Raw genomic sequence first — 20,980 nt, 5'->3', positions numbered from 1 at the left:
ACACACACACGCGCACACACACGCACACACACACGCACGCACGCACAGACACACACACACACACACACACATCTCACCCTCTTTTCTCAAGGTGTTTAACGAAGAGCACTGGCTACTTCGAAGCGAGATTCGATGTTCGCGCAGCGTATCGCGGATCGACGATCATTTTCAGAAGCAGACTCATACGCAACCAGTCACTCGCTCATTTACTCCCGCACGCACACAATGTGTTACTCGGTGGGTGATCGTTCACGTATCAGAGACAACGACGATTCAACGTTTCTGTTAGTCACCATGTACAAGAAAGCGGTGAGAAGCGCATACGCAAAAGAGTCACGCATTCGCCACGGTTGCTTCTATCTGTCTTCTACCATACAATATACCTGAATATTGGCACGATGGCACCGAGTCACCATCCACGATCGTTTCTATCTTTCCACTATCGGTGGGATTTCCTATTCTCAGTCGCAACTGCGACTGGCCGTAGCGTTCAAACGCGCGCGCCACGTATTACATTATACGCCTATCCATTTGCTGCGTTTCTATTCTCATTCTTTTTCCTTTCTACGATGTATACGTTGAACGCTGCTGCCAGTCGTCTGTAAGAAATCCCCTCCCTTTTCAGGACATTGCACGTGTGCCATTCGCTAATGTCAGATGTAACCGTTGCGTCGAAGGGCCACTAGCGTTTTTCCTAAACGTTCCAGTTGGTAACAAACAATGTTTTTTAATTTCTCTAACGAAATCGTGTGGCCCCAGACGACGTACATTGTACACTTTAAAAGTATCGAGCGATCGCGTAAGTAACGTAGTTCTTTTGAAAATTTTTCGACAAAGCGGTGACATACCAAAGTGATTAGCGGAAATTGCGAAAAAAACAGAACTGCGTCATTTACTCAGGTGTGACTCGATACCTAGCAACTACCAAACATTACTAATCGACTTGTCTGAGCAATTTCAATGCTGTTGGATTACCTTACAGTAGGTACCTTAGATGTACGGAATAATCGTGGAATAACGTTCTCAAATTTGACAGCACTGAGATCGCTCGACGACACGACGAGGACGAAGACGACGACGACGACGACGACGACGACGACGACGACGACGACGACGACGACGACGACGACGACGACGACGACGACGACGACTCAAAGATACGATTATAGTTACTTACTGAAAAGCAATCAAACTGGTATTAAATATTACTCTTTATTATTGTTACAGAATTACTCGACGTCTTACAAGACCATCACCACCAAAGATCCCACCACACTTTTACAATTTTGTACTTATATGATATATATATAGCACAGACACAGATACACGCACAATTGTATAGAGATGTAAGTGTATTTACACTATTCGAACTGATCTAAATCTTCTACTTTCTACCGTTTATGAATAAGCGTTTCGTAAGCGTGTTGCCGATAAAATAGGAAAGAAGTTCTAGGTACATACATGCTCATGCTAGACTGATCGTGCCACGAAAGATCTTCCAAACGATCGAGATTCAAGTCCGCGTTTTATCAGATAAGTCGTTTTCTGGCGGTGCGGATGGAATGTAAAAGCCCGTGAACGATACACGGGTCTCTTGTAATCTCGAGTGCGAAACGATGTCGTTCGAATAAAAATAAGACACCGATATAGATTAAAGCGGTTGACCAAATCTGCCGCTCGTCATCCCATTCGTGTCGGCAAAGGATTTCCAGCTCGGACGAATTAGCGTTTAGATAAGAGGTTTACGATGGAAAGGTAAAAAAAACCGATGAAGAAAAGGATTCCGCGAAATATAGAAAATTCGTATCGCGAGAATCTCTCGTAGGCTCGTATCTCGTACTTATACCTATAAGTACATATAAAATAGCCTTTTTTTTGGCTTTTGCGTTTCGCAACACTCACCAACTTCCTCTGGCTGATAATTCTTGATAACCTCGGCCAATTCCATATTCCCGGCAATCACGGCGACTTGGTAGGGCGTTTGGTTCGCGTAGTTCAAACTATCCTTCTGCGCACCTCTGAACAGCAGTTGCCGTATGCAAGAAGCATCCGTGTTGTTCACCGCACAAACGTGCAACGGCGTGTTGCCGGACGCGTTACGCGCGTTCATATCCGCACCGTAGAACAGCAAGTGATCCAAGTGCTGGACCAGGTTGTTGCGACAGGCCTGCAAACACCGTCGAGTATCGATTATCGAAGGGCACACCACGGATTATAATTAAACTGAGCTTTTTTTTCTACGCCCTCCCCTCCACTTCGAAATGTTACCTCTCGTTGTTGCGTGTAAACAAGAATGAACAAGTGCCATGTGTTCTCTATCGATAACGCTTCGAAAGCATGGTTCTATCTTAGAATTACGGTAAGAGTAGAAGCAAAAAATTGCTCGAGACCTGATGCACTTCCTGCCAGCCCTGCAGGTCTTGGGCGCCTATCGTCGCGTGATCATGGAGCAGCGTCTCGCAGAGCATCGGATCAGTTTTGTAGATGACGCTATAGTAAAGCGGTGTCAGCCCCTTAGTGTCTTTGTAATTTGGACTGGCGCCGAGCTCCAGCAGCGTCTTCACCGCCTCCAGACTATTCCTTTCAACGGCTCGATGCATCGCCGTCAACCCCTCCTTCGTTCGGTAGTCTAGCAAAGCTCCGCCGTTCACCAACGCTATTATCACCTTCGATGGTTTCTTCAGAGTCGTGGCCAAGGTCAGAGGAGTCTCTGCAACGAGGACAGGATATACATATGCATTCCCTTTCAGAGAGTTTCAATGAATCGCGATGCGCAGAGGATCCGTTAATCGCGGAGAGGAAAACCGATGACCGTTCGTTCAAGGTCAGCATCCTAGACGGCGCGATAGAACGCGCAAATATGTAATGCGAATAGTGCTTTAATTTCCTTCTAGGCACGCGTCAGTCGAACCACGGATAACGATACAATAGAATAGAATAGAATAAAAGGAGTGAGAATAAAACGTTTAACTGACTTTACCTCCAGTCTCCTGGCAATGAAAGTTAGGATCTAGGCCTTTGCTGCACATCTTAGCGATCTTCTCAACCTGGCTGTTCGCCACGTACTCTAGCAACCTCCGCAAATTCGTTCGCGTGTGCATCGCTTTTAGCTGTTTTTCGTCCAGGTGCAACATCTTGTATACCCGCCTCTTGTACTTGAGCTGTGAATTCAGTAGGTATTAGGTTTAGCGAAATTCGCCGCAGATATGTAGGTACATATACCTAGGATTCATCGCATTTACAAGCGATGCATTTACAAAATATCCTTTTGTCCTTGACGATACCGTCGTACTCCGTGTTCTTTGCAATCTTGAAATTGAGAAAATTCCACGTGGGAAATATAAAATGATCTCGGCTTAATAGAGAGTTCAGCCTGTCGTGCCGCTTCCTGGTGCGGTTACAGGTTCTTTGTAATTATCGAAGGCGTCGTGTTTCATAGCATTCGATTCCTGGCGGATAGGCAATATTATCGCGGCTACAGCCCCGCTAATGGCTACCGTTAGCAGGAATTATGATCATCAGGGGACAGTCGAGTTGTGAGTTGCGATAGGACGCTGCTATGCCAGGAACACACACTGCGTACTAGCGCAGACTATCATCCTAATCTTTCTCTCGCATTTCGATTCTATTTTTTTCTACCTGCCGGTCTTTATCACTAACGCACACTATCGCTACGTAACATTCCTTAGGACGTCAAGTCGATAAATCATCTATCTATTTGTCTACGATTAAGAGTTCGAAAATACGGTTATCTTAAAAACAGTTGAAAAAACTTCTTTTCGATTTCCCATAGATGAAAGATACAATAAACCGTGCGCGCAAATGAATAATCGTGGCTTCATTTTTCGAGTAACTGCTGATTGCTTTCGAATGAACGCGAATGCGATACGCTGCCGGCAGGTAGTCGAAGAGGTCGGCTCCTCTGGTCGTGAATCAGCTCGTCCCTGAAAGTGAATCTCGCGTGACGAGATCGACCGTGCTCGATCAACGATCGATGAACGTAGACGAGGAAAAGAGAGGGGAAGAGGAGGAGCGCGGCGCTGCGCCGCGCTGCGCCGTGCTGCGCCGCGCCGCCGTTGCAAATAACTGACCGGGGTACCGAATACCGATGATCTATAAGCCTGTTCAAACCTTTCGTATTTATTTCTATCCACCTGGTCTACGAGCGGCACGGCGTACATTATTGCTCTCGCGCAACTTGAGGTCGCACCAGGAGAAAAAGTGAAAACATGCCATGTACTATCTTCGGACGTTTGCACTTTATCTACATCTTCCTGCTCGACAGTGAAATATCTCGCGAAATGGGCGAGTTGAAAATCCGAGGCCAACAAATTTTCTTGCTCCCTTCGAAACGACAGAGACAGCACTCGTTCCGACGATTTACGGCGCGGCTCGTGGCGCGTGCCACATTTACGGCGCGGCACACATGACGCGACTTCGATAGCGAAGTCTAGCCGCTTTTCTAACCTCAACTCGAGAACCACCTACAGAATTTTCGGTTTCATCCGCACGACACGTACGCACGTGTCTTTTGACAAGCTTCAATAAAATGAGTAAAACGATTAGCGCAAAGAGAAAGGGAACGAGGTAATCAACTGAAAAACGTTCGCTCGAGGATTTTTTCGATCGCGAACGAGAAATTGTACTTCGATAATAGCAACGTAACCCATGCGAGGTAAATGAGGCTTAAGAGGAAGGGAAGAAGAAGCGGTTACATGGATCGAAAGCGAATCCTGGCGACCAGTGGTATCGGTGCTGGAACCGATCGCCTTCTCGACGCGGACGAAGATGAAAAGGAGCGGAACGCGAGGAGCACCGAGATGAGCACTAGATCCGGTTACGCAAGAAAACCGCAGGCAAGATCCAGATCTCGTTAACCGACCACCAGGATTATTTGTTTTTCGCGAACCTTCCAATCAGCAGTTACTGTGGAGCATCGACACTGGGATATACATACTTTTATACGAGATGTGAAACGTCATTGCAGTATAGCCATGCGCGAAATCTTCCTTTCTCGGGTCTTTTACGCTTCATCAATTTCTCGCCCTTGTCAACCTTCATTTTTTTCGAGTCTGTTCTTCTAGTAGAATACTTCGTGTTACGAGCAGACCTCCGACCACGATTCGACACACGAGCTTTCCCGACCCTGATCTCGTCGTTACTACCTACACTGTACGTCGTCTCAGCCGTAGAGAAATGTTAATCCTGAACGGTCCTCGGCTTTTATTCGAATGATAACGATGAGAACTAATCCGCGTATGCGCCTGCATACATATGTACTACCTACTAGCATCAGAGGCTCCGTGTCGAGATGGGTTCAAACGTGCCACTCGTCTCGATGATTTATCGTTTATGGTAATTGCTTCTCGAAAAAGTGATACGTGTGTTCCGCGCCCATTGAACCGACTCATATCGTGTCACGGATTTCTTTTCATCCACCGTAATTGAAACAATTTCTTTTCTCGGTCGAGGAGAGTGCACACGTTGTATTTAACTTTTTCGATCGTTTCCTTGGCAGATGAAAAAATAGGTCTCTGGTGAAAATAGCCATGGATCCTCCTTGACCCGAGGAACATAGGGAAAAAGATGAGGCCAGGCGAGACGCGACACGATGGGATGGGACGGGATGGGACGGGATGGGACGCGACCGTCCTCGAGCAAACTGCTTGATATTCAAGAGTTGCTGGTCTTCGTAACGAAGCAAACCTCTTTCCCGATTCTTTCCTCGTCATTTTCTTTGACAAGTCCGCGTCAATGGGGTCGCGCAATCTTGTAGCTGAATTAACCTTTTCGGCCACGTCAATGCACTCCCCATCATTTCAGTCTCGTATTCAGTAAGTCAGCCTCGAGACGAGAAGAGTTACGAGGTCAGGGATAAAAATTTACGTTATCGCATTAGCGGCTACAAGCTCAGCTGTTCAGTGAGTCGAACACGTCAGGTTTAGTCGCTTTTTTTCCTCTATTTTTCCTTTCGCCACTTACCTATGCATCTTCGCGTGCTTGTCATTTTCATGAGAAACCGAAATAACAGTGTGCGTAACGGTAAAAAAGAAGGTGCCTCTTACCTCTAAGTAGCCTACGGGTCCATTGAAGGGATAATCGCCCAAGCGACGTTCCTCGTCCAAGAATTTTCCGGCTTTTCCATTCACGGGCGGACAGAATAGCCCGTAATTGAAACTTTCCTTCAGCTCCTGCAAGTTATTATGGATTTCAGATTAATCGGGAACCCTTTAGAATTGAGAAAGAAACGACCCGCCACCCCCCTTTTATTAAACATACGCTATTCCATGCAAGATCGAACTTAGGGTTTGTACGCGTGCGCTTTCAATCAAGTCGAATTCTCTGTTCGTTTCGCAAGCGGTTTTTCTCTTTCACATTATCGCGACGCGACAACAATATGGACTAAATCGACGTTGAAATTATTTCGAACCATCGATCACAGCATTAGCTAGCCGTGTAGTAACTTTTCCAGCGAATCTGACTCGACGAGTTTCATGAGAAGTAAAAATCTCTTTAACGTTTCTAACGAATTACATATTTCATCATCATTTGCGTTCTCCAAAGTTGTTTCCTTTTAGAATTCCTTTCAGAATTCCTTTCAGAATTCCTTTCAGAATTCCTTTCAGAATTTGGTCTGGATTCTTTACCTTTGCCCGAGAACTATTAGGTATCTGTGGTTACCGAAGGACATTTGGCTTTCTTCTCCGTGTTCGTTTCGATCGTTTGGTCCCCTGCTCCGTTCGAAGACGGAGGGAGGATGATCGGAGTGCGCCCTTCAGTGAAATAATATGCTTCGATTTCACCGACGACAGGCAGTAAAGTCTGGAATTTACGGACTGTACGCGGAGAATTTCGCCATCGTTCTTCCTCACGCGCTGCGTGCCAGCAGGTTTCTTTGTATACGCGCCACGCTTTATCTCGCCGGGCGACAGGTCTCGTACGTTCTCTCCTCGTGGGGACGCGACCATGCTTACTCGTCCTCTGCTCTTCTCCAACAAACAGTTGGATCGCATTATACGTTACATATATTCCCGATACGTTTCCGCAATGATTTATCCAGAGTTAACCCGGGAAATGGCTTAAAAGAAGTCACGGACATACCCCTTGAACATTGGATAAAAAACCAGTTCTTGTGAAAAATGAAAGTCAATCACTGGTCCAGAGCAAATGAGTGGTCCGACTCGAACCTGGGTCAATGTCGAGAGTCGAAAGCTTTCATACCGCTTCACGCCAGTAGCGTACGATTCCTTAGGACAGAATCTAGGTGCTAACGGTTCAGGGTAATTCATCCTACCACGATTTTGGGATTTATGAATTCGCTTCTTGGTAACATCCGATGACTTGGACGTCTCAGGTGATAGATTAGTGCGACGCACGACGAAAGAACCCGTTCAACTTGTCGGAAACGTTTCGTTCCGACGGAAAGTCGCCGCTGGCGCGAAAAACGGTCACAAAGAAGTCGAACGCGTGCCGACCAGAGTGCACAGCGGAAGGAAGAGGAAGAGGAAGAGGGGGGGCGTGCATTATCGCTATAAGCCGCGTGTTTACCGCAAGAAGGATCGACGAAACCCCGCAGAACGTGGATAGTTGGAGGGAGAAAAGCGGCCACAAAGTGGGAGAGAAAGATCCACCCAACAATCATGGCAACAATAGCCAAGAGGTGGAACACGTGCCAAATTAAAGGCCTCGAACGAAAGTACCGAGGTGTGCACGAATGCCTGGTCCTCGTTTAAAAGGTCTGCGATGCAGTACAGGGCTCAGAATGGGCTTGGGAAAGGATTGAAGGAAAAAATGCCTGCCAGACAGAGACATCCCTCGAATCGTTTCATTTCTTAAGCTCAAATAATAACTGTTGACTCTACATTAGCCTCGATATTATAAAAGTAGCAGACGGAAAGGATTAGGAACAGAATCCGTGTTCTGATACGTCCACTTGCACGCATTCGCAGTTACTCAATGGAATGAATTGCGTAATTTCGTTCCTCTGTCCATCGAATATCAAGAAACACGCGTTACCCGAGAGCGTCCAGAGATGATCGCAAGCTACGTCTTTGGAGTGAAAGTCGTTCTTGCCGGTTTCGTTTCGCTTTTTTTTCCTCGGTTACTCTTCGGCGATTCCAGTGCTGCTGTTGCTGCTGCTGCTGCTATTGCTGCTGCTGCTATTGCTGCTGCTGCTGCTGCTGCTGCTGCTGCTGCTGCTTCTTACAGCGACGCGTACATCCTCGTCCTTTTTACCGAATTTGATAGACAGGTTCGCATAACGAATTAGAAGTTTCTCATCGCTTTAAGCAGTGGGCAAGCGGCATTGAAGAGAGTCCACGAAAAAATGCATAAATGCATGAACGGTATCACCGGGAGAGAGTAAAGAAGGAGTTCAGTCGAGCGGCACCTCAATTTGCATCTGCGCGCACGTAATTCGCCCGCGAGCTCTTCGAAGAGGAACCCCTTTAAATTTCGGTGTTGCATCTCCTGCAAAAATTTTACGACTTCGCTGATCTTTGCAAGCTGTAGCTGGAACGCCAAGCTATTGTCACCCTTCAGTTTGAGTTCTCAATATTCGTAATTACCTGGTTCAAGTCCAATGGAATCGGTAATGTACGTAGAAAGCTACAGAACTATCTGTATAAATTTCGAAAATGTACAATGCGTTAAACGGTGAGACTCTTTTGTACGGCCCTGTATGGGAGAATAATGGCCGAACCGTGTCTCAATCGTGCTTTATGGGATGTAATTGCGGTCTGGCAAGGGGCCTTGCCGATGTTAAGCTCGTATGCGTTCGCTCGGTCCAAGCCATGGTAGAACAGCTCAGATAGAAGCGTTACGGTTTTAACCTTCGCAACGAACCACGAAACGAGTTTTTGCGATCCGCGATGCCGCGCCAAGCCGCGCCAAGCCGCGCCAAGCCGCGCCAAGCCGCGCCAAGCTACGTCGACACCTTAGTCGACGGCCCGATCGTCGCGCATCTATCTCCATTCGTTGTGCGTTTCAGACGCGTCAATAGGTGTACGCAAAAGCTGAGAGGGAGCACAGACCTTATAAATTGCTAACGAGAGTTCCACGGTCGCTCCCACTGTTCGGAGAATTTGGCAAAAGAGAGAGCAGACGAACTGGGAAACGAGTGGATGATTGCACGGTGTAAGTCGATACGATCACGGTAGAATCGATACGCGAAATGAGGAAGACAAGACTATACTGTTGCGAAACTCGTTGGCTCCATATATGCAGATTCTGATGTCTCAAAATTGCAAAACCCAGAAATGCATAAAACGCAGCGGCGTTCGACGACCAAATAACAGCACGTGCAAACCTGTTAGGCGTCCGGAGCCTATCTTTTAGTCCATAACGAAGGCGAACTTTAAGAAAGAGAAAGAATACGAAAAAGAAAAAGAAGAAGAAGAAGAAGAAGAAGAAGAAGATGATGATGTAGAAGAAGAAGATGAAGAAGATAAAGAAGAAGAAAGCTGAGGATATACGGTGTGAATGTAAGGGCAGGAAAGAAGCAAGGGAGAACATAAAGGTGGGTAGAATCGTGCTGCAACCGAAGCAACGTCTGCGTTAAAGACGAAATGTACGGGCTATAAACCTTCGATGTATGTGCTGTGTTACAAGGAAGGGTCGGACTGGACGTAATATGAAATTGCCAGACGCGATCGAAAAATAAAAAAGTTCGTAATTCGTTGCCATTTACCGGAAACTCCCTAGATATTTGGTCGTATAGGAGCCGTATAAAGGATTTCAACGAATCATATTTTCAGAATTGTTTCTTTATCGCGTAAAAGAGGATTATTTGGTTGTTAGCTGTTATCGTTGAAATTGCTTACCAAGAAATGGAACATAAATCTCGATAAGATTAACGTTCCATAAGTTTCGATACAATAGCCATGACATCGATTTCTTCGATATGTTTTCGTCGCAAATGAAAACCAGATTACAAGAGTGCGCGTAACCAAAATAAGAAAACGGTGTTGTTTTTGCGTTTCAGACTGATACCGCGTAATCAATGATACCTAATGAACTGCAATCCGTTTTTAATAACGAATTTGTCAGGGTCATTCCTTTACGGCCGATGAAATGGGAAAATAGACTCAGCCAGAGAGAAGAAAAAAGGAATCCGGTGGCTTGTCACTCTTGTTGCGTCTCGTCTCGACAGCGATAGCACCAACGCCGAGAACTGGTGGACGTCGACTCCACTTCTTTCTGTATCGCCAAGACTTTAGAATGCAAATTGAACGGCACGAATTTTTGCCGTTTGTACCTTGGGGACAGAATCTGCTTAGGTGGCTATGGACAATCGATGGTATGCCAGGGCTCGCTCGCTCTGTACCTATACTCGCGGGATAGTATGCGTCCACACGTTTCTACACCATCCTGTTCGACTCCCAGTGGCGTAATCATCTAACGAACCTGATTCGTTTCAAGGGATAAACGATGAGTTCGAAGGAGTGAAGAAGCAGCAGCAGCAGCAGCAGTAGCAACTTTTGAAAGCGTGCAACAAACGTTTAAGTTTACTGCGGATCCTTGTCAACTACTTGTATAGTTCAATAGTTGATATACGGTTGAACGAAGAGATGTTTGGAACGTGAACGTGTGAAGGGTATCTTATATGAATCGACATCACATCTGGTTTGTTTGCTCGTCAAATAACTGTCGCAAACATCATGTTATTAGTAGATACTGTATCTAGCAGCTTAGAATCGCAATCAATCGAGCTTTTCCGCTTCAAACGATTCAGCTCTATCGCATGGATTCGAGGGTTACGCCACTGTCCGCGATATCAGCCACGAGTTCGTATAATACGCGCACACGCACGCACAATGTAATGCATAGACGCGCGCTGTTGTCGACATATAAATGGAAATCTGTATTTATGCAAGCGAAACTGGCAGAGTGTGCACGCGCGTACGTAGGTACGTGTCTTGGTCCAGTGTGGTATGGCGTGGCATGGCGGCAGGGCAGGGCGGCGCGGCGCGGCGCGGCGCGGCGCGGCGCGGCGTGGCATGGCGTCCAGTCCCAGGTCACACGATAATGACCTTATTACAGGAATTATGGGTTTTCGCGGCATCAGGATTATCTGGCTTGGAAACGCCCCCGGGCCACTCCATGGAGCGTTTTACTTTCGCCCCGAAGCTTCGATGTTGTACCTGGCTGGTTCCGGTTTCCACATTCGTACCGGCAAGTTGCACTTTCTTGAGATTCAGTTATCTCACTGGTATCGCAACTTTTCAATGCAAAATCGGAAATCGTCTACTGCGATTTCCGTCTCCAACGCATCAATCGAATCTGCGTATCCTTCTGTGTTCCTTCTAATTTGTCGTCGTAAGATAAAAGAACGGCTTATTTCCCTCATTACGTAAAAAGATCGTCTAAAGAAGATCCGAGAGAGAAAATAGAATAGATGGCGATCCCTAGTTCCTTGGTTTTTGCATCATTACTTTCCTTCGGTACACAGAAGGCTATACGTTCTGGAATTTGTTCATCTTTCTTTAGTAGATGGTCAGTTTCTAACCACGTTTCATCTGTCATCGACTACCTCACGGCACACGGCACGGTGCAGCGCCACGGCCGAGGTTAATTTCTCGCGTTAATTTCTATGTCCCCGGTGGGATAATAATGGATCCAGTCTATAAATAGAAATCTCCAGAGGTCTCGGCCGATACTCGCAGGAGAGTGTTCTTCCGATCTCGTGTGTTGCATCGTGGACACACCACGTTTTCGCGAGAAAATTCAATTCGATAGCCAATTCGATAGCCAATTCGATAGCCAATTCGATAGCCAATTCGATGCTACTTCGCAATGGGCTCTCTCGATCCACAAATGTAAGTTGAGAAATAACGAGCAAGATCTCGATCGTGTGCGCGCGACTTTCAATTATCGAACAGCGTAACGCATATTTTCGCAACGCAACGATGACTAATCTTTGTTAACAATTATCCACAAAGATAATTATTGCAATACGTCGCGTTGCTTCGTTACCGTTTCGGGTGGACTTTTTTTATTCTAGTCGAGTCAATGTACCATGTGTTAGTGGTCGCTTCGTCGTTGACAAATCGTTAACAACATTCCTCTGATCTGTCGATCAGCGTTCGATTGGTTTACGCGTCGACGAAAAATTCAAGTATTCGTAACCATAGCTACCGAGCTACCAAATGCGAACAAGGCGTTTATCGTTTGTTGTACCGCTGATTATACGAGCTTACATACACTTTCTACTACTTGCCGCGTATTTTCACTTCCGATTAGGGTCGTATCGAATTATCGAAATTGCTCCGTTTCCTCGCGAATCGAGTTTGACCAAGCGACTGAATTTTCTGGATCCCGTCGTTAATTACCAATTAACCTAAATTCATTCCAAAATCGATCCACGATCGCTATCGACCTGAGAATAAAGAATCTGAGCATACAGGTAATTTGTCTGAGTCAGGTTTGCGAACGTGTTTCCAGTTTTCTCTCTCGTGGGTTCTATCAGCCGATTAAATTTCAATTTGCAGTTCCAACAAACTGTTTCTATCATCGAACGGTCGAAAATATTAGTGAACCGGACCCCGATGAAATACCGGAAATGAAGCCCACTCTCATCGTCGATTTCAATCGAGCCAAATTAGTTGCGTCGCAGACGCCAATCGCTGGCTCAGACCTATCTACGCGAAATCCAACAAGCAGCTAATAGACCTGGAAATTACAGCGATGAACTCTGCTATACGATTCGCGCGTCACTGTGCGGAGAGGTGATTCCTTGTCTGCAAATTGCCGGATATTACCAGTCGATTCGTAGCATTCTACTACCAAATTTTCACAGACACGATTGCTCTGTTACTCGTTATCGATTTAGCTGTCTAACTCTTCGAAATTGCCTTTTCAGACGAGCAATGCGGATGTGCGCTCTGATTTTTCACGAGGAAGTGGAAATTTTGGGAGTTTTTGCGAGACTTGTGAAATAGGGTACGCTGTCGCAAGAAAGAACGTTTCGAGAGTCTAAAAAGAAAGGGGGGATAAGGGAACGCACATACCGCGTTAGAGTTATCCTAGAACAATGCACGAGTGGCTACGCAACTTCGCGATCGAACTTATCGATATCATTCGCAGGGAAAGACGCTTCAAGTTTCACAGGCTGAAGAATTTTCCGCGTTCCAGGGGAACTTTCCGATACTTGGACGTCTCTATTTTACAGCCATCGAAGGAATTTTGATGGGCGCAAACGCAATTCTGTCAGCGAGTCTACATTTTTTCTCCTAAACGTTAAGGAAGGTCACTTGTGCAGGACTGCTAGAGAGGCGGAAGGGTAGATAATAGAGAAGAAGAAAAGGGAAGGAGTGAGAGTGAGGTAGAGAGAAGGGCAACGCTGCGGCGCGCAGCGAAGGAAGGCAGAGGGGGATACATACAAGGAATTCATGAATACGAGATTGCACTTGGAGAGCCCCGGGTAAAAGGCTGTTGCAGTTGTTGGCTACTGCTTCACGAGCCCGACCAGACGAGTAAAGTAAGCGAACTTGCACGCGTCCCGAAATCATTTCTAAAACTCAGCATTGGCTCTAAATTCAATTTCGAGCTTCACTCGAAAGAACGAATGTTTTTCATCCCTTGCCACCGAATTTAAGGTTGCATTTCATTCAGTTATTTCCATATAGTAAAATTATCAAACGATACTTCTAGAGAGTGGTTAGGTAATTGCGTGACTGACAGCCAAGGAAATGTTCTATATATATTGCGTCTCGACGGGATGCAGTATTCTTCAATGTCCACTGGCTAACAATAAGGAGTAACGCTAACGTAGTTGATGTTTCATTTCGGAGTGCAAGTACCGACCGACTGGAAACGTCGGCACCGCTGCCGGCATCGCTGCCAGCACCGCCTCGAACGAATGCTGTGTCCCCAGAAACAATAGCAAAGGAGATGAATATTTCAGGTAATTTCCCTAGGAGATACGCTGCGTACCAGATGCTCAAGTTTCCATTCCGTTCCATTCCGTTCCATTCCGTTCCATTCCGTGCCATTCCATTCCAAGTTCACCGTGTTCTCCGTTTTCGTTTTTGTTACCACGGTCGACCATTCAGTTTTCTCCCTTTTCGTTTGAAATTTTTCTTAGAGAATAATAAGTTTCCCACGTCTGGAAAAGTAGGCCTTTGATCTCCATTTTATCTTCTCCCTCGAACCAGTTACGAACGTGGACGAGCTCCGGTATATGTACGTAAATAGTCCAGGGGGTACGCGATCGTACGTGATCGTACGCGATCAACAACTCGCGTGCATTTGTTCCGCGTGCACGGGGCGGCGGGGCGCGGCGCGGCGTGGCGGGAGGATTTGTTGAGCCTGACAGCAAAGTCACGAGGCAGTCGTTTGTCCCCCCTCACTTCTTCGACTGTCATCTCTCTTCGCGTCGTGGTCACGGGTCTTGGCTGCTCTCTGTCTTTTCTCGTCTCTCGTGTCCCACTCCCTGCCGTCCATGCACGCATGTACTCACGCACGTGCGAGTCGCGTACTGATCGCACTTCGTGCTCGTTCGAGGAATCGTTCAATAAACTACTCGACCAACTGACCGCTGTATCGTATTCATTGCTGCGAGTTTCGATCGGGAAACAATCTCTCTCCTCCTCTCTCCTTTCCTCTCTTTCATGTACGTACACATATTCTCTCAATCCCTTTCTAACATCAAGCTTTTCTTTCTCGTTTTCTCCTTTTGGCTCGTTCGAACGGTTCTCGCGTGATGCATGAATGTGACCAGTGGTTACCCTCGATAAGCTACGCGACTGTTGCATCGATTTCAAATGTTTGATTACGCGTAGAATCGTCAGGAAAGAAATTTCGAAAAATTTACGAATGTCGGATATTTCATCGATTTACTTGAACCGCTGAATCGCGTTAAACTAATTTCTCTGATCACTTTTACCGTTCCCTAAATAGCGTTTCCTTTCCTTCTATTCGCTACGAGAACCGTTCAAACACAGCAATTCGATTTCGTCGGAGAGTATAGACCGAGAGTATAGACCGAGAGTATAGACCGAGAGTATAGACCGAGAGTATAGACCGAGTCAAATACGATACAGCGAGGAAGAAGACGATCGTATCGTAAGTGAAGGATGATCCCGGTTCATGATCACGGATCACAATGATCTTACGCCTACGAGGATCTATCCGTGGCCCGCGAGAATTGTGGAACCCGTAACGGTGCAATAAATTTATCCATTTTGAGATCCTCTGCTCAAGTATGAGCGGTACATGATGCAAATGATACGATATGTACCTATACTTGTTAGATTCAAAGAATGCGATATCGAAATAGGTACTTAACAAGATCAGTCAGGGAATGATAAAATATGAGGTATTTGGTGCGGATACTAAAGAGTATCGCGTAAAGACGCGTAGTTTATCTTAAACGATTTAATAAGGGGAATTAAGAAAAGTCGGAGCACCGAAACCCAAAGGCTGTTGTTACTTTCTTACGCGTTTAGATCTCATTAATAAGCACTAGACTGACTGTTTACGCGAGTATCGATCGTCGGATGGCCGCACTTCCGGTAATACGGTTCAGAGATTCCATTCTCGATGCAATCTGCCATCATGGCGCCGAACGGTTTTCAGGGAACGACACACGTACCTACAGAGATGATCGACCGCAGAGCGATTTCTTATCTGCGCATGGATCAGGAAAATATCGGCTCTATGCGACCTGTCTTTGAATTCAACTGCTGGAAAGTAAACTCCTTCCAATTTTGAATCTCCGTGCTATTCTATATCCTCTGCTCACCTTACGCATTATTTTATTAGATTCCAACGTACGTAGATGTGCATCTAGCTGATAGAACCGATTGCGCTGACTCAATCGAAAGGAAGATGCGTGGTCGCGTGACCTTGAAAACGTAGTCGCATCACCGTGAACGTGAATCACAGAGTTGTATGCTTAACCGATACATGCACTTATCTTCTATGGTGCTTGAACGTTGAAAGGCAGGAGCTGCTGTAAGTGCATGCAAACCGAGCTGGAAATAACTCTAGCCTCGTAGTCTACGGTCGCGGGTCGTGGGTCACGAGTCGCGAATCGGATCAGCAAGGACGGAGACGGATCGGTTCGAAAAGATCCCCATGGTTAATTAAAGCGCTCGCCCTCGTTCTCTGCGAATCGATTGCCAGTCTCTTCGTGCGTATTCTGCTACATGCTGCGTCGCGCGACCTCTATGTCTGGGAATGAACGTTCCCAAACGGATAAATCGTACGCAAAGGTGGCGATGTCTCGACGACTATGCGACCAAACTCGTCATTCAAAATCTCTCGACTATGCATGCCAAGTAGGTACGTAAGCGTTCGAGTTTTTCAATTTGGCAAATTGAAGAAGAAGAAGAAAAGAAAAGAAAAGAAAAGCGAAGAAAAGGAAAGAAAAGAAAAGAAAAGAAAGAATTGAATGGAATATAGTAATGCGAAGACGCTTTCTTACAATTAGATCCCTCTTCGCGACCTAACGCTACCTCGAGTTTACCCTCCACCCCTCGCTCTTTAGCACGGCATTCTTGTTCGGCCACGAAGCGAAATCCCCAAGTACATAATCGGTTGAAAGTGAAAACTAAAGATTCTAAAGGGCAGAGGGCGGGGACAGATCGGTGGACCGTTTCGCTCTGGGTCGCTTCCCATTTCCCACATGCACAAGTCTCGCTCGCAGAGAAACTATAAAGAACGAAAGAAGAAACGAAAGAAGAAACGAAAGAAGAAACGAAAGAAGAAACGAGTGAAGAAAAGTGGTGAAAAGAGCGGGGGTGAGAGGGTTCGGTTGCATAGAGGTGTGGATGCATGCTATTAGTAATAGTGAAGACGTACCCTGTACCAAGTGGCCACCTGCGGGGCGCCCGAAAAGGGTGGAGAAGCGGTGGTATATCCGCGACGCAACACATCGGAGGTGGAGGGTGAAGGTCGGGCCCGAGGGCGCGATTTTTGTACACGTTTCGGATATTGTCGGTCGAATCGCGCGTGCGTGTCACGCAGTACGGGGGTGCGTTCGAAGAGGTCGGGCCCCAACAAGACGATAGCACAGGTGAAGTGGTGGTTGGTGGTGGTGGTTCGGTGGTGGTGGCGGGTGTAGTGTATTCGCACGCCCCGTGCAAGTGAGGCAAAAGCAAAAACAATAACAACAACAACAACAACACAGGTCATATAAATGTACACAATTAGAAATACTTAGTAGGACATTCGTGTGTCGTTTGTGCGAAAGTAGCTAGATAATATGTACTACTTAAACTTGTTTAATGTCTGCACACTCGCAATTACACACACGCACGCACGCACGCACGCACGCACGCACGCACGCACGCATAGTCTCTCCTATTATAAGGCATGTATCTCCATACGTACGTGTAGTTGTATGATTCTACCGATATATCTACATACATAGGTACCTACTGTTCTTCTCGTTTGAAACATTACGCACAGTGCTTGCGCCTGTGTGATTTCATCGCGAAAATCTCTCGGAACTCGTTCGATGTTTTCCACATTTCGATCTTTCTGTCATAGAAAATTGCCGCAATTTTGATAGAAGCTACATTTCGACGTTAATACTGTACGCGCTATATGGGTAACACTTATTCCTTTCTTTAGAAATATTTCGACAAATTCCACCCGTTCAAGCTATTCTGTTATCCTATTGAAGTTGTCGACAACGACCTATGAGTAGCAGCCGATCGATAGGACAAGCAATTATCAATAAAAGCGAAAGTTCGCGTAGAATGTTAATGAACGTATTGATACTGGCGCGCGGCAGCAATACGTGTACCTATTACTACGTCCTGCAGCACATCGCGGTATCGCGTACGTGCGATATACGAGCTCGTTCTAGATTTTGATTGTTCGTCATCGAACTTGTTCCGAGTATGAAAACTAAATATAACCATCCGCTGGTCTACAGGGATAAATGAAAAGTAAAATACTGTAGAATAAAAGAGATTCTTTTTTAGTTCGATTAGAAAGTCTACTCATTTTCAATGTTACTCGGGAAAGAAAAGTTACGAATTTGATATGCGAAAAATTTGACAATAGAGGTAAGATGAGATGAGACGCGACAATTTAGGTAATTGTAAGACCAAGGAGACTAGTGTTTTTCTAGTTTCTACTTGATCTAGGACTATTCGTGCGTGTATATAGATATGTAGCTGTCTGTTTCGTGAGTTGCGGTAAGGACTGATACGTGGGTACTTGATGTCCGACCTTTAGAGTCACGGATGTGGCCACGAAGCAGCGCAGAAAGTTTGATTTGCATTGGCTTTGGGTTCTGTGTATCATTCGATACGAGCACCGCGTGCATCGTCACGATAAATAAAGCAAGAGTTTCGTACGGTGTGGTATGGTGTAGAGTGGCGTGGCGTGGCATGGTATGGCATGGCGTGGCGTGGCGTGGCTTGGCGTAGCGTGGCGTGGCGCACGGTAGCCGTTCACCACACTGAGATCTCTTAATCCTGCGCGCGCTTCGTGACTTTCCGTGAGCTCGAGCCACCGTTGCTCGATGGAAAAAAGAGAAAGAAGAGAGTCGGGAAGCCTGATCCGGCCTTGCCTCGAGAACTCTTTGCGATATCTTCCTTGCGTAGAGAATTCTTGGCAATTTCGCGAAATCGGTATACAAAGTGGCAACCTGCCGCGAACATTGTAAGTTCTTTTGAAAATGATGATCGAGTGACCTTGGCTGTACGCTGCACGTACTCACGATCGAACGCGACGCGACGCGACGCGACGCGACGCGACGCGACGAAACGGGGGCTCGATAAGAATCATTCGTAATGAACGATGCACAGTAGTTGCGATCACGGCCGAGCCAGAGGTCCAATTACGATTTCGAAGAAACGCGTGCGTTTATGCTCGGGTTCGGTCTCGAGCTCGCATTTTCTGTTATAGCACCGTGGAATCATCGACACTGACCCGACACTTTGAATACCGATCAACGATATTGCAATCTGAAAACGGCAATTAAGCGATCAAGGTGAAAGGATCGCAGAAAAAGTCTATGTTCCAGGGTCCATCTCGACTCTTCCAGTTCATCTCCAAGGACGTTCGCTAATGGATTCTCGCAAGGAGTGAGGTGGAAGAGAATCAACAACGCGCAGGGAAGAACGGGCTTACCTTGGGTAAGGATGCCAGGCATTGTTGCTTTACGTCCCAGACAAGCTGATCCTTGGGGAACTGTAGACACTTGCTGACGTACAACTCCGGGACGTGCACCCTGGCGAGAAGGACTCCCTCCTCGACCGGACCAGCCTCCGCGACTGCAGCCGCATCTTGATTCTGCTGACCTTGAACCTGCCCTTGAGTCTGCCCGATCTGTGGACTCGTCGCCTGGTTCAGACTCTGTTCCGTATCACCCGCTGACACATTTTGTTGTTGTTGCTGCTGTTGCTGCTGCTGCTGCTGCTGCTGCTGCTGCTGCTGCTGCTGCTGTTGCTGTTGCTGCTGCTGCTGCTGCTGCTGCTGCTGCTGCTGTTGTTGTTGCTGATGATGCTTCGGTCCCGCCTCCATTGCGAGGACCTCGCGCTACTTGAGGATTCCACTTTCACAGGCTCACATCTGAAACGAAAAAAAGAAGACTGTTCGATATCATTCTTTTCTCTTCTATTAACTGTTGTTGAATCGGAAGAATCAACCGATGTTTGTACATAAACCTCGGGTATGGAAGAAAGAGTCTCGTAATTCGAAAAAAACAGCGGCATATCGATCCTTCTAACAATCAACGTTGCGCCCTTTGTCACTTCTAGGACTCGAAATTGACAGGAATAAGAAAAAGGTATGTTTGTTCGTTCCTGGACCTAGGCTGGCGTTCCCCAACGCTTATTGTTAGAAGTGCAAACGGTCGATACTTTGCTGTTTTCCTAGAAGCGCTATGTATATCCCGTCATTGCGTCGACTATATATCCGTACATTCAGTAAGTAATTTTTGATCTATCCTAAGGAAATTTGTAAGATGATCGGACGTCATAAGGCGGTTGTTTCTCTAGGATACACGCAACGAATCGATTATGCAGCGTGCGTTCGCGTTGCCCGCGCGTTTTCACGCGTACCTACGAACAGCTGCTCTTGCCGATGCGATAACGCGCCTCGTCCTTTTATAGTTCGACCTTCAACCTCTAGGGGTTAACTGTCGGTCAACTATAACTTACGTTCTAACGAGCGGAATGGCTGCTTTCGCTCGAAACTTTTCAACAGATACATATAAACCTCGAGATTGCGCCTTGCGTTGCGCTGTGCCGCGCCACGCCGCGCCGCGCCGCTCACTTCTTCTTCGCTTGCGACGAGATTAACATTCGTCGGTATGAGTAGGATCAAATCTCAAGAATAATTAACGATCCGCTGTGCAACTGCATCGGGACGAGTCGCCGATTCCCTTTGCAATTATCGAACGTTTGCAGAATAAATACTCAGAAACACAAAGTATAAATCTAATGAGTTTTTTACGTCGCAGAGTTAATCGAATTATTTAATCGAACTCGAGCCAGCGAGATAACAAAGGAAACTTTTTTTGCCGGAAGAAGTCATCCCATTGGTCATTAACGTTGTCGATTAGCTGAATTGTTTTTTCTTTTTTCTTTTTTTTAAGGGTAAATGCTTCTGTATGCATTCTATATAACTACAAGTCGTTAGCTGTTAGCTCAGATGTACTATTTTTATCCTCATACGGTTATTAACTGTCTTGGAAGACGGAAGAAGGCGAGGGAATCCGAGAGAGAGAGAGAGAGAGAGAGAGAGAGAGAGAGAGAGAGAGAGAGAGAGAGAGAGATAGAGAGAGACAGACAGAGAGAGAGATATACATGGTACCTACGAAAGGTATCTGAAGTGTGCAACATTGAAGTAAATTGGGAAGTCACGATTGACCGGAAAGAGTTGCATACTTTACAACTACATGTACACGTGGTTATTCTGTAGCTTTGGTCAGGCACTAGTTAGCTGGCGGAGAGAGAAGTTTGATGAGAAACCGCAGACACCATTAAATAGAACCATACTGTCGGCAGCCTGAGTTGCG

At 46.3% G+C, this 20,980-nt stretch overlaps 1 protein-coding gene across 6 annotated transcripts in view; it reads right to left on the bottom strand.

Moving 5' to 3' along the window:
• Prosap (SH3 and multiple ankyrin repeat domains prosap) overlaps positions 1–20,980 on the bottom strand; it is a 73,069-nt gene that overhangs the window by 7,321 nt on the left and 44,768 nt on the right. For 4 of the 6 annotated variants that reach the window (XM_076381624.1, XM_076381628.1, XM_076381625.1 and 1 more), the window contains 6 exons: positions 19,090–19,530; positions 16,804–16,821; positions 6,066–6,191; positions 2,981–3,161; positions 2,391–2,710; positions 1,903–2,167 (listed from right to left, as the gene is read on the bottom strand). In XM_076381624.1, coding sequence (XP_076237739.1) covers positions 1,903–2,167; positions 2,391–2,710; positions 2,981–3,161; positions 6,066–6,191; positions 16,804–16,821; positions 19,090–19,482 — 1,303 coding nt within the window. In that variant the 5' untranslated portion in view covers positions 19,483–19,530. The remainder of the gene's footprint in view (positions 1–1,902; positions 2,168–2,390; positions 2,711–2,980; positions 3,162–6,065; positions 6,192–16,803; positions 16,822–19,089; positions 19,531–20,980) is intronic. The other 2 variants (XM_076381627.1, XM_076381629.1) reach the window with 1 other exon arrangement.

The sequence above is a fragment of the Calliopsis andreniformis genome, chromosome 6 (genome assembly GCF_051401765.1).
Source record: "Calliopsis andreniformis isolate RMS-2024a chromosome 6, iyCalAndr_principal, whole genome shotgun sequence".
NCBI lineage: Eukaryota > Metazoa > Arthropoda > Insecta > Hymenoptera > Andrenidae > Calliopsis > Calliopsis andreniformis.
This window is presented reverse-complemented; position numbering and strand designations above follow the sequence as displayed.